This window comes from Hypanus sabinus, chromosome 9, assembly GCF_030144855.1.
Source record: "Hypanus sabinus isolate sHypSab1 chromosome 9, sHypSab1.hap1, whole genome shotgun sequence".
NCBI classification, from domain to species: Eukaryota; Metazoa; Chordata; class Chondrichthyes; order Myliobatiformes; family Dasyatidae; genus Hypanus; species Hypanus sabinus.
In genome coordinates this window covers 103,608,433-103,622,409 of record NC_082714.1, presented here as the reverse complement: position 1 = coordinate 103,622,409, position 13,977 = coordinate 103,608,433, and the positions used below count along the sequence as shown (strand labels likewise).

The 13,977-nt window shown below is 40.9% G+C and overlaps 1 protein-coding gene across 1 annotated transcript in view; it reads right to left on the bottom strand.

Annotated features, from left to right (window-relative positions):
• LOC132399678 (AP-1 complex subunit gamma-1-like) overlaps nt 1-13,977 on the bottom strand; it is a 159,546-nt gene that overhangs the window by 48,318 nt on the left and 97,251 nt on the right. Inside the window, exons 15-18 of the mRNA XM_059980325.1 lie at nt 10,377-10,466; nt 9,078-9,205; nt 5,202-5,306; nt 2,329-2,464 (exon numbers count right to left, since the gene is read on the bottom strand). Coding sequence (XP_059836308.1) covers nt 2,329-2,464; nt 5,202-5,306; nt 9,078-9,205; nt 10,377-10,466 — 459 coding nt within the window. The remainder of the gene's footprint in view (nt 1-2,328; nt 2,465-5,201; nt 5,307-9,077; nt 9,206-10,376; nt 10,467-13,977) is intronic.

Here is a 13,977-nt window from a genome sequence, read left to right as displayed (position 1 = left end):
GCAGCATTATGAAGGACCCCATGCACCCCTCATACAATCTCTTCTCCCTCCTGCCATCTGGGAAAAGGTTCCAAAGCTAATGGACTGGTGCAGAGCCAACAACCTGTCTCTGAATGTGAACAAGACAAAAGAGATTGTTGTTGACTTCAGGAGGGCACCTGAATACTGGTGTTAACAGTGATAGAGTTCCTTGTGTCCTTAAATGCCAACTCATAAGCCTCTGCATCCAACAAATCATTCTCAACAGCTTCCACCGTCTCCAAAGGTATCTTGCCATCAAACACATCTTTACCTCCCTCCTACTCTCCACTTTCCACAAGGATTCCCGTCCTTTCATCCCTCCCCACTCACCTTCCTCCCGGCAGTTATCCCTGCAAGCAGCCAAAGTGCTACACCTGCCCAATCACCACCATTCAGGGCACCAAACAGACCTTCCAGGTGAGGCAACAATTCACCTGTGGATCTGTGGGGTCATCTATTGTATCCAGTGCTCCTGATGCAGTGTCCTCTTCATTGGCGAAACCCATCACAAATTGGGGAAATGCTTCATCGATCACCTCTGCTACATCCACAAACAGCGGAGCTTCCTGATGGCCAAACTTTTTAATTCTGATTCCCGTTCTGATATGTCAGTCCATCTCCTTCTCTTGTTGCCATGATGAGGTGCAGAAGTAACATCATATATTCCACCTGGGTAGCCTCCAATTTGATGGCATGAATTGTGATTTCTCCTTCTAGTAAAGAAAAATTCTCTCCCCCTCCCCTTTTCTTTTATTTCCCACTTTGGCTCCTTACCTCTTCTCACTTGCCTATCACTTCCCCTGGCGTCCCTGCTCCTTCCCCTTCTCCTATGATCCAATCTCCTCTCCTATCAAATTACTTCATCTCCAGTCCTTTACCTTTACCACCCTCCTGGCTTCACCTATCAGCTACTAGACATCCTTCTTCCCCCTCCCCCTCACCTTTAATTCAGGCATTTACCCTCCTTCCTTTCTAGTCCTGAAGAAAGATCTCCGCCCGAAACATCGACCGTTGTTCATTTCCATGGATGCCAGCTGACCTGCTGAGTTCCTCAGCATTTTGTGTTTGTTGCTTTGGATTCCCAGTATCTGCAGAAATTCTTGTGTATACTATAATCACCGAATTGCCTTTTCCCTAGTTGGCTCAACCATTCAAATATAACACATGCATTCAAAAATAGCAGCATCCATCCTGTATTCACTATCCTTTTCAATTTTGTCCCCATGTTACATGAAATTAAATTCTTATCGCTTTCTGAACTTTGTCCTTTATGTTACACTGAAGGACTTCAGTAACTTCTCTTGGACTCTCCCTTCTCAATTACTTTATCCATACTTTACAGAGCTGTTGAACCCACCCCTCCACTGCTCAGTTTAAAGCCCTACCCACAGTCCTAGTTATGCAATTCACCATGACCCTGGTCCCAGCATGGTTTAGGTGGTGCCCATCCCATCGGAACAGATCCCTCCTTCCCTAATACTGGTGCCAATGTCCCATGATTTCAAACCTACTTCTCCCACATCAATCTTTGAGTCACACATTTAACCTCTCTGATCTCTGTGCCAACTTGCACATGGCTCAAGTAACAATCCAGAGATTATTACCTTTTTGGTTCTGTGTTGTAATTTTGTTCTAGCTGTTCAAAGTTCCTAGGCAGTTTTGGCAACCACATGAACCATAACAACTGGATCTTGCCCCTCCTACTCCAAAATTCTTCTGCAGGTTAGATGAGATGTCCTGAACCCAGGTACCAGGCGGACAACATAGCCTTCAGGACCCTAGACACTTGCGACAGAAAATTGTGTCTATTCCTGACTATATTCCCCAATTACAACTATATTTCTCTTTTCTTCTCCTCTTGAATGGCCCCTTAAACCATGGTGGCACAGTTCATTTGCTCATCCTTCCAAAAGCCCCCAGTCTCATCCTCAAAAGTGAATAACAATCTCAGCTCAAGGGCTGAGGCTCCTCCAACACTACTTCTTAGATAACCCTATCTGCATCACTCACATTCACACCCTCTTGCCCTAGGATTAAGTACTTCAAATTTAGTATCCAGGTAATTTTTCCCTTCCCTGAAGCAGCACAGTGAAGTTTAGAATCTGTGCTGTATAAATGACTCAAGAAAAAGCAAACTGCTATTTTAATGATGAATGGTGTAAAATTATCAGATGGTAACTGTTTAATTCCACTGAAGACTGGTATACAGCATATGGAAATGAATACTTTAATGACAATTATCTCAAAGTTATGCACTTAGCAGTTTCTCTACTACACACGGTTGAAAATTCTACATAACGTGCATACCTGGGCTTGCTGGGAGAGCTGCTCTTGCTCTGGTAAGTTCCCCCCTTCCTCCTTTTCTTCTCCATTAACTGTAGCATTTATAGGTCCATTGGTACCACTCTTCTGAATGAGAGGCATTCGTTCTAGTAAAGCTGGTCTAAGAGAAACACGTATTAAAAATTATACATACAAAATGTTGAAAGAACTTAGCAAGTCAGGCAATATCTATAGCGGGCCAAAACCCTTGTCAGAGTTGGAAAGGAAGGGAGCAGAAGCCAGTAAAAGGTGGGGGAGGGGAAGGAATACAAGATGGCAGATGATACGTGAGGTTAGGTGAGAGGGAAAGACAGTACAGTACACTAAACAGTTCAGCACAGTACAGTTGATTTGGCCCACAATGTTGTGCTGAGCTGCTAACCTGCAGTAAGGTAACTTTGCATAGCCCTCTATTTTTCTTTCATTCATTTGCCTAAGAGCCTCTTAAAAATGTCCCTAATATATTTGACCCTACCATCCCCCTCAAAAGTGTAAACCCCACTGTTTAAAAATCCTCTGACATCTCCCCATTTTGGGCCGAGACCCTTCATCATGGATTCCCAGTTTTGTACTGAGAGATCTGTTTTATCATATCTTGTATGCTTGCAGTGCCCCACAACACAATGAGCAATATCCTCAGTGGGTGGGGTCAAACTGCTGGTAATTACTCCCCCATCCCTTCTTTTTCTGTTGTCCATTCTGTTTCCCCTCAAACCACTTCTCCTCACTTGAACATCACCTTTCTCTGGTTTCTTTCTCCTTTCCTTTCTTCTATCGTCCACTGATTTCTCCTTTAGATTCCTTCAGACCTTTACCTCTTCCACCTATCACCTCCCAGCTTCTCACATCAACCCCCTTCCTCACCCATCCCATTCCTCAGAGTTCAAAGTAAATTTATTAATCAAAGTATACACACCATATACAACCTTGAGATTCATTTTCTTGCAGGCACCCACAGAGAAAAAAAATACAACAGAATCCACAAAAGAACACACACAACAAAGACTGCCAGATTTCCAATGTGCCAACAAGGACAAAACATAAAAAAAGTAAAAGTAGTAAACAAATCATACAGAAAATATGAGCTGCAGAGTCTCTGAAAGTGAGTACACAGGCTGCAGAATCAATTCAAAGATGAGGGGAATGAAGCTGGGCCTGGAGCCTGGGCAGGGCAACAACTGCTTCTGAATCTGGCAGTATAGGACCCAAGACTCTTGAACCTCCTGCCTGATGGTAGTAATGAGAAGAGAGGGAGATGGGATGAACTCAGGTGGGGGATCGTGGCTGGCATGGAATAGTGATGCTAAGCACCAGTTTGTATTTTGCTCCTGGGTCTTGACACTTTAATCTAGCTTTAAGTCCACACCAGCCATTTCTTCCACAGTGCTATACTTGCATTCCTTAAAATCAAGTTCTAATCAGATTCTCCCACAAGGTGAAACATCCTCTCCGCATTCACTCATATTTCAATTATAGCAATACCTACCCTAAACTCAAGCAGATACATGCCTAGACTATGTAATCTTCCGATAAAAGCAAACCACCCATTTCACAAACTGATTCAAATATTTTCATATCTTCATGAAATAAGGCCAATAATGTGCTTGGTACTGTATATGTGCTCTTGACAATGCTCTTTATAACCAATGTGCAGCTTCTTTACAAATGCCACAAATTCTCCTACAATAAACAATAACATTGCTAGCTTTCCACATTATTTGTACCTGCATGCAAATACAAAAATGCTGGAGGAACTCAGATCTGGCAGCAATGAAAATGAAGCCTTTTCAAACCAAGTGCTAGACCTCCCTTTCCACCTCAAGAATTGTAATCTCTCACCTTTTAGATAAAGTACTTGTCTCTCAAAATAAACAATTCCACTTTTTCCTTACATCTTAATCCATTCTCTAGATCTTTTACTATTCCGTTTATCTGTATAATTTCTTTATAGTCTTAGTTTCTTTTCAGTTTACTCGCATACCACTCTATCATCAGTGAATTTAGCAACTGTATCTTTAGTGCTTTCATCCAAAATTTCACCTGGATCAGTAACTGCAACAATAGTTTTCATTTATTTTTGTTATACTATTATGTGCATAAATTCATCAATGTTATTTGAGATAAATATCAAAAATGTTCACAAATTGCATTAGTTTTACTATTTGCCCTCCACGATGGTTGGTTTGGTATGTACATCATTCATATAAAACTAGCAATCTAGATAGCACCAGATTCTTCTATATTTTGGTTATGCTGAGTTAACCAGATCTCTCTTTTTTGCCCATATAAAGGTAAGGATAACCCTAGAACTCTTACTACAGCTGCAAAGACTGATGAAAAGACCCAATCAGTACTACTGTCTGATGGCTATGTGGGCTATGTGAATACAACAAAACATGTTAGAAGCTCAATGTCAAAACCCAGCTGAAATTCTCTGAGATGATGTGGCACAAGAAATCCAGTAGAAGGCAGCAGATTCAAAGTAACAACAAAACAAAAAAAATGGTAAGTGAATTTTCCTTTGAAAAAGCATTGTGTTCATTATTTTATAAATCACTTTTAAACCATCTGGCACAGTAGTTAAAAAAAAATTAGTGTTTCCTTAAAAATTGACTCATCATTGTGGATGTTTTTGTGTTCATGTTTTTAGTCCTCAGGGATATAGTGTGACATTCGACTTCACACACAACGGGACCATATAACTGCTTGCAAACCTCCATCAACACAACTCAGCAGAAAAGTAACCCAAGAAACCCTCCTAAATCTGGGGCCGGGAGCAAAGTCCATGAAGAACGATGACGATGAATTGCATTCTACTTGTGTGTCATTTCCATAATGAAAAATCTGACCTCACTAACCTCATGTGATCGAACCTCACAAAGAGAACACTGTATTCCACTGCTCGCTGTTGAAGCTCCACATCCAAACTGCTTCCGTAGATAGAAACTGCCTTTCTGATGCGACTGTAAAGGACCAGATGTTGAAGTGAAACATCCTGTGTCAACTAGTAAAAAAAGAAGCAACTTTCCAAAGTAGTAAGTGCTCAAGAAGCATTCATGGATGAGTAATTCCCATTCATCCATCCTACACCACTCCCTCCCTCCCGACCACCACTGTTACCATTTTTCCCCCCATTTTATCTTGCAGGTGCTAACTTTTGGTGCAAAATAGTTCCTCAAACAGGTAATTAGATTTATACCCTAATGAGAGAAACTTGAGGCCAAATGAGGCACAATTTGTATAGAAGCATGAAGAGGTTCATCCTAAATTGCCACATTAGAGCGACACTCACATAGGCACTTATCACAAGCTAACCCAACACAGTCAGGTCAAAATCCAGTGAGACATATAGAGTAAATGGTAGAGACCCAAAGAGTGTTAGTGTATAGAGGGACTTTGGAATTCAAGTTAGTAGCTCACTAAAATTGGCAACACAGGTGGGTGCAGTAATGAGGAAGACATATGGCATGCTTCCCTGGAAGGCTAAGGCACTGATTAAGAATTGAGGTGTCCTTTTATCAGTGTACCAGATATTGACTAGATGGCACTTACTGGGTACGATTCTGGTGATAGTCCAGAAAAGTTGTCGTGACAAGAGTGGCAGAACAGATTCACTAGGATCTTGCTGGGAATGGAGGACAAGCAGAGAATGGATAGGCTAGGTTTACTCTCATTAGAAAATTAAGGTAGAGCATTGATACAAGAGGAAATTGGAGTGGATTCAGCTGCCCTGTAAGGTAAGTTGTTGTTCCCCGACAGGTCTGAAAATCCTGAAGAGGAGTGGGGCTCCTCCAACAAGTCAACTGGGGTGTCTAGGGGATGCTAAAACAATATGGTATGTCCTTTTGACCCTTACCAATTTTAATGATGCATCGTAGAAAGCATCCTTTCTGGATGCATCACACCTAGGTATACAACTACTCTGCTCAGACCACAATAAACTGCAAAGTTCAAAGTAAATTCATTATCAAAGTACATATATGACACCATATACAACCCTGAAATTCATTTTCTTGTGGGCATACTCAATAACTCTATAGAATAATAACCATTAACAGAATCAATGAAAAAACCACAACAACTTGGAGGTTCAACCAGTGTGCAGAAAGAGAAACTGTGCAAATACAAAAGCAATAATAATAATAAATAAATAAGCAATAAATAATTGAGAACATGAGATGAAGAGTCCTTGAAAGTGAGTCCATTGGTTGTGGGAACATTTCATTTATGGGGTGAGTGAAGTTATCCCTTTGGTTCAGAGCCTGATGGTTGAGGGGTAAAACTGTTCCTGAGCCTGGTGGTGAGAGTCCTGAGGCTTCTGTACCTTCTTCCTGATGGCAGCAGTGAGAAGACAGCATTACTTGGGAGTTGCAGTCCCTGATTATGGATGCTGCTTTCCTTAACATTGTTTCATGCAGATATGCTCAATGATGTGGGTCAGGGGGGATGGTGGTGGGCTTTATTCGTGATGACTGGGCTGTATCCACTACTTCTGTAGGATGTTCCGTTCAAGGACATTGGTGTTTCCATACCAGGCTGTGAAACAGCCTGTTAATATACTCTCCACCACATATTTCTAGGAATTTGCCAAAGCTTTAGGTGTCATGCAGAATCTTCAAAAACTCAAAAGGAAGCAGAGGTGATACTGTGCTTTCTTTGTAATTGCACTTAGGTGCTTGAGAGCAGGTCAGGTCTTCCAAAATAGTAATACTGAGGAATTTTTAATGTTACTAACCCTCTCCACCTCTGATCCCTCGATAAGGTCTGGCTCATGGACTTCTGGTTTCCTTCTTCTGAAGTCAATAATCAGCTCCCTGGTCTTGCTGACATTGAGTAAGTTGTTGTTATGGCAGTACTCAGCCAGATTTTCAATCTCTCTCCTATATGCTGATTTATCACCACCTTTGTTTTGGGCCCATGACAGTGGTGTTATCAACAAACTTGAATACAATATTGGAGCTTTGCTTACCCATACAGTCGTAAGTGAAAAGTGAGTCGAGCAGCCTTGTGGTGCACCTGTGCTAATGAAGATCAGAGAGGAGATATAGATGCCGATCCTAAATGGAAGATCCAGTTGCACAAGGAGGAATTGAGGCTAAGGTCTAGGAGCTTATTGAATAGTTTTGAGGGGATAATGGTATTGAATACTGATCTGCAGTCGATAAAGAGCATCCTGATGTATGCATCATTGCTGTCCAGATACTCTGTGGTTGAGTGAAGAGCCAATAAGATTGTATCTGCTGTGGACCTGTTGCTCCGATAGGCAAATGGGAACGGATCAAAATTACTTCTCAGGCAGAAGTTGATATGTGACACAGTTGAGCACATTGTGGAAATCAGACTCTCCTCTATAGCTCTGTCTACTCCTCTTGCTGCCTTGATAAATCAGCCAACATACTTAAAGTCTCCACCTATGAAGGACATTATCTTTTCCCTCCCCTAAAAGCACCTACCAAAGGTGAATTCATGACCTCACAATTTACCTGTAATGATCAGAATACTTCATTCTGCATTCTGTTGTTTTCCCATGTTACCTCAATGCACTTTTGTAGTGAAATGATCTGTACAAATATGGCAAGCAAAACAAGTTTTTAACTGTACTTTGGTACATATGACTATAAAAAACCAATTTACCTTGAAGATGTTTATGTATTTATGAGAAATATGGATAAGATAGATAATGTACTTTTTCCCAGGGCATGAGACTAACTAGAAAGCACAAGTGAGAGGGTGAAATTTTAAAATATACCTTATGTAAGTATATATACTAAGGATATGTTTCCAGAGGGTGATGGTTATCTGGACTCAGCTGTCTGTTGTGGTGCTACAGACAGATATAATTCACATTCAAAAGTCATTTGAAAGGAAACACAGAGGGATATGGGCCTAATGCAGGCAAATGCAGAGGGATTAGTGGCTGGCATTGACGAAGTAAGCTAAAAGGGCCTATTTCTGTGCTGTAAGATTTTATGAATTTAGTTACTTTGTTCCACATGAAGCTTTTTTTTTATAGTCATTTGTAATTTTTACCTCACATCTATGGGAAATCAACAGACTGGACTATATTGTTACCACATTTATTGGAGCTACTCCTCATGAGTCATAATAACCAGTGATCAAGGTTTGATCTGCAGACTTGTGAGACCAAAAAAATCACATAACAAAAGTACATAAAATGAAATAATATATAGAAATATCTTTATAGGATATGGCCAAGAACACCAAACTTAACACTAACTGCCTATGCCAACTGCTGTAAGTACTTGAGATGGTGTTGGTAAGTCACCTTGATCCACATTTATTCTCCATCTTATTCTTCGTGTGGACCCTTTAACCTATTTTGTAGCCACAGATGTTAATAATATTTGTTAGAACATTTAGAGTAAATGGTAGGAACCTTAAGAACACTAAAGTATAGAGTGATCTTGGAGTTAGTGGATCAGCTATATAGATTTCTGGTAGGTGCTTCCCACAACAATGTTAATGCAATGATAATCAAATTTATTCAAGAATTGTATTACTCAATGTGCAAAATTAGTTTAAAAATATGAATTTTACATTAAAAATACCATATTTCCTTTGTGAAAAAGAACATTTTCGGTATAGATCGATGACTCACTGGATGCATGCTTTAATACCACTCAGCCATACTGCTAATTGAAAGATTTACTATCATTTAAAGAGAACCAGTTAATGAACATTTGAGGTGGTGAGACAACATATTTTCCACTTACTTTGTGCTGCTTTGCAGTCGTGTGCTAAGCTTCATAATGGCAGTTAATGCATATTCACGTGTTGCAAGTGCTGAGAGACTGGAGTGCAAAGTCTTTTCTAAAACATCCAACACCTCATCTTCTGTAATCTACAAAGGTAAAGATACAGCAGAGTGTGTACAATGAGATTGAATCTGCTGAGTACCCACAGAATAGTGGCTAAAACCCCCATGATACAAAGAATGTTTTGACAAGCTTTCACGTTGAACATGCAAAGTTGGAGACAATGGAGCCCAGTAAAAGCAGGAAGAGCTGCATAATCTAATTCTAAAAACATATTTGAACAGAAGTTATTAAAACAGATTATTAATTTTTAATATGTTGCAATTTATTTGCAATTCTCCATATTTGAACAAAAAAAAAAGATGGGTTCAAGATCAGTTTATGGGTACCAAAAGAACAGTTAGTCAATTCCACCTAACTTAAACCCCTTGATGGCTGAAACATCAAGAGCACTCAAGACCCACACAATAAGATTTTTGATTGGGCAGAAGTTCATTAGGTCAGCCAATTATAAGAGGCAATTTTGTATTAATATTCAGTGACACATTTAAAACAAAGGCAAGGTGAATGGCACCCAACTTTTAAAACTTACATATGCACTCAGTAGCCACTTTATTAGGATGTACCTAATAATGTGGGTACAGGAGTGAAATCTAGTGTGGTCTTCTGCTGTTATAGCCCATCCACTTCAAGTTTGACGTGTTGTGTATTCAGAGTTGCTCCTTTGCAAGCTACTGTTATAATGCATGGTTATTTGAGTTACTCTTACCTTCCTGTCAGCTTGAACCAATTTTGTCATTCTCCTCTGAACTCTCTCATTAACAAAGTGTTTTTGCCTACAGAACAGCCACTCAGTGTTCTTTATATTTTGCACTATTCTCTGTAAATTCCAGAGACTTACGTGTGAAAACCCTGGGAGATCAGCAGTTTCTAAGATACTCAAACTACCCTGTCTGGCACCGCAATCATTTCACAGTCATGGTCACTTAGATTACATTTCTTCCCCATTCTGATGTTTCATCTGCACAACTGAACCTCTTGAACATGTCTGGATGCTTTTATGCGCCGAGTTGCTGCCACATGATGTCTGTATATAAGCAGGTGTACTACTAAATGCCATGACATAACAGAGTTGACACTAGATGAATGAAACAAAAAGGATCATACAGAAAAAAATTGCAATTCAGTTGCTCAAGAGACTTCAATTCACTTCATCAGAGAGAGACAGGTTTGCAAAAACGCATAGCACATTTGTACCTGAACTGGCATTTCGTCCTCAAACTCTCCTGACAACAGAAGATCCCCATATTCTCCAATACACCACACTGCAACTTGTACAAGAGGTTGCTGTTAAAAAAATAATCAAAATGAAACACATCAGCCCACTTTGGACCAAGTTACTTTCATGCAAATTTTGGCAACTGGTTTATAAAGTAAAACAAAGAATACTTAACATAATGAGAGGTTGCTGAAATGGAGAAAGATCTGGAAGGTGGAAGCATATGCATGAAAGGCAGAACAAAGAGCAATTGGTTGTTTCAACTTCAGCAAAGACTGCCATCCAATAGAGGTTGAACCAAAATGCTCACTAGTCTGAAACTTCAAGTCAGTTTTTCTTGTCTTGCTATTAATCAAAATGGGAAGACTAAGACAGAAGGCAATAATCAAAATAAAAGTTAAGGCAGTTAGCAAGTTAAATTGAATTTAGCCAAGACTGTTATTGTAATGCTGAACTGAGTGAGTGACTTACTTATTTGAACATTTTATACCATTCAGATTTGAAGAAAATCATTATTAAAGAGTTGTTATAAGGGGAGGGGGTTGACAAGGATTGCACTGAACAGTCAAGGACCACAGTTCATATTTGTAACAATAACAATTTCTAAGTAAATTTGAAGGCAACAGAGACAAAATATTAAGAAGCCAATAAGGAAGTCTGAGGACAGAAGAGGCGGCAGATATGGTAATCTGGACCAAAAGAAAGGAATACTGTAGAATTTAGTGGATGAAGTTGTTGATATATATTTGTCTCCAAAGATGCTGTTTCATCTGCTAAGATCTTCCAATGTTGTTTTTTTGTTCAGGGAAGATATAGACAGATGAATTTATGGTAGCACAGTGGTGGTCCAATTGAAACAACAGAGGAGGCTCCAGACAGGTAGGCGTGAATGATTTAAAAAGTAGCACTTCTGAGATTTCAACTTTTTCGGGCAGCCCAATTGTATCACGATTCATTTGCAAAGGCAAATGAAAATAAGGTGGGGACGAGTTGAGTGGCCATCATGTGAGTGGACCAGTGTTAGACCGGGGAGGCTTCGGCTCAACAGGCTTGGACAAGGTAAGTTTCTTCTTCATTCTTAGTCAGTTACTGCAGTGAGGAAGGCTCCGGGGCCATGTTGTGTTCTTTAGATGAGATGTGTGAATTCTGGGAGACTTCCAGCTTCCCGGATAACCTAATTTGCACTAGGTGCAACGAGCTGCAGCTCCTCAGAGAACATGTTAAGGAACTGGAGCTGCTGCTTGATGACCTTTGGTTCATACGGGAAAATGAGGAGGTGATACGATCGTTAGGAAGTAGACACCCCTAAGTTGCAGAAGGTAGGTACCTGGGTGACTGTCAGAAGGAAAGGAAATGTGCAGCTAGTGAAGAGTACACCTGCAGCCATTCCCCTCAATTGTAAGTATATGCTTTGGATACTGTTGAGGGGGACAATCTATCGGTGGTGGGGGGGGGGGGTGTCGCAGTGATCAGGTCTCTTGCATTGAGTTTGGTACTGTGGCACAGAAGGGAAGTGGGGGGGTGGGGAGAAGAGGACTGCAATAGTGATAGGGGATTCCATGGCTACATTGGAAGGAAATTGATCTGGTTTAAGGTGGTCCTGGTGAAACATGCCAACGACATGCTGGTAGCAAACAAGACTATCAACCATTAATTAATCACACTTTTTCTCAGAAATAATCATTGCCTGTAACTTCCTTTTTGGAGTTGAACTTTTGAATGTTGTGTACCACCTGGCACTTTTGCAGTGTGATCTAAAGTCTTGAAGGTGCAAGATGGTTGTGGCAGGTAGAGGCCACATCGAGGTGGCGGGACCCAGACCCGCAAGCATGGAATGAGCCAATGTTTGGCCATTGCTAGAGCGGACCTGGAGGCAATCCTAAGTGGTAGAATTGAGGTGGCAAGGCCTGGGCCTGAGAGAGAGGAACACACTGCTGTTTGGCTGACTTAAGAGCTGGTCTAGATGGAAAGGTCGGACACAGGCTGAATCGAGACAGTTGAGGCCTGGGCTGAGAGCATATCCAAGCGGAGGGCCCGTGTCCAAGAGCAAGGAAATACCTAAGGTTTTGGCCAATCTAAGTGCCAAATCAGATTGAAAAGATTCAGGGGTCGCAGCCAGAGTTCAGCTTGCTGGTCTGTGAGGTTTAATCATCTCTGTGCTGAACTGACACTGTAGCTTGCAACTAACGGGCTCCTGGATCCGCTGCAGTGATAATTGACTTTGTGGCTGTGGACTCGGTTCAGTTCTGAATGTTACTTGCTTACTTTTATTGTTTGCACGATTTGGTTTTATTTCTTGCACATTGGGCATTTGATGGTCGCTTTTTTTTAAATGGGTTCCATTTGGTTTCTTTGTTTTGTGGCTGCCTGTAAGCAGACAAATCTAAAGGTTGTATATAGTATACATACTCCGATGTATGTATACATCCAGTGCTATCATGTTTGCTGTTGTGTGCTGGGGCAGCAGGCTGAGGGTAGCAGACACGAACAGAATCAACAAACTCATTCATAAGGCCAGTGATGTTGTGGGGGTGGAACTGGACTCTCTGACGGTGGTGTCTGAAAAGAGGATGCTGTCCAAGTTGCATGCCATCTTGGACAATGTCTCCCATCCACTTCATAATGTACTGGTTAGGCACAGGAGTACATTCAGCCAGAGACTCATTCCACCGAGATGCAACACTGAGCATCATAGGAAGTAACTTCTACCTGTGGCCATCAAACTTTACAACTCCTCCCTCGGAGTGTCAGACACCCTGAGCCAATAGGCTGGTCCTGGACTTATTTCCACTTGGCATGATTAACTTGTTATTATTTAATTATTTATGGTTTATATTGCTATATTTCATCACTATTCTTGGTGCGGCTGTAATGAAACCCAATTTCCCTCAGGATCAATAAAGTATGTCTGTCTGTCTGTCTGTAATAAATGCACTTTGAACTTTGAAAAGGGAGGAAGTCCTGAAAGGAGGATTTAGGGAATTTAATAGAAAGCTGAAAAGTTCCAAGGTGTGCCAGGTAAAAATAAGATGATTTGACAGAGGAATACATGGCTGAGGAACTGATACAGAGGGCAGGGCTTCAGATTTCTGGATCTTGGGATCTCTTCTGGGTAAGGTACGACCTGTACGAAAGTGATGGATAACACCTAAAGCCAATTTGCTAGAGCTGTTGGGCAGTGTTTAAATTAATTTGATAGAGGATAGGAACTGGAGTGATAGAGCTGATGATGGTGCAGTTGGTATACAAGCATATGCCGTGTGTAGTGAGACTCTTAGGGAGAACAGGCAAATATTAATCAAAATTGGAGTCAGTTGGATGAGTTGCAGTGTAACGTGGGGACAAAAATCAATAGAGGGTGATGGATACAGGACTGAAAGTATTATATTTGAATGCATGCAGTATATGGAATAAGACAGATGATCAGTTAGAGATTGGTAGATATGACATCGTGGACATAAATGAGTTGTGGCTGAAAGAAGATTATAAATTGGGAGCTTAACACATTGCATCACAAGGATAGGCAGCTGGGCAGAAGGGGTGATGTGGCTCTGTTGGTAAAAAAGCAATATCAAATCC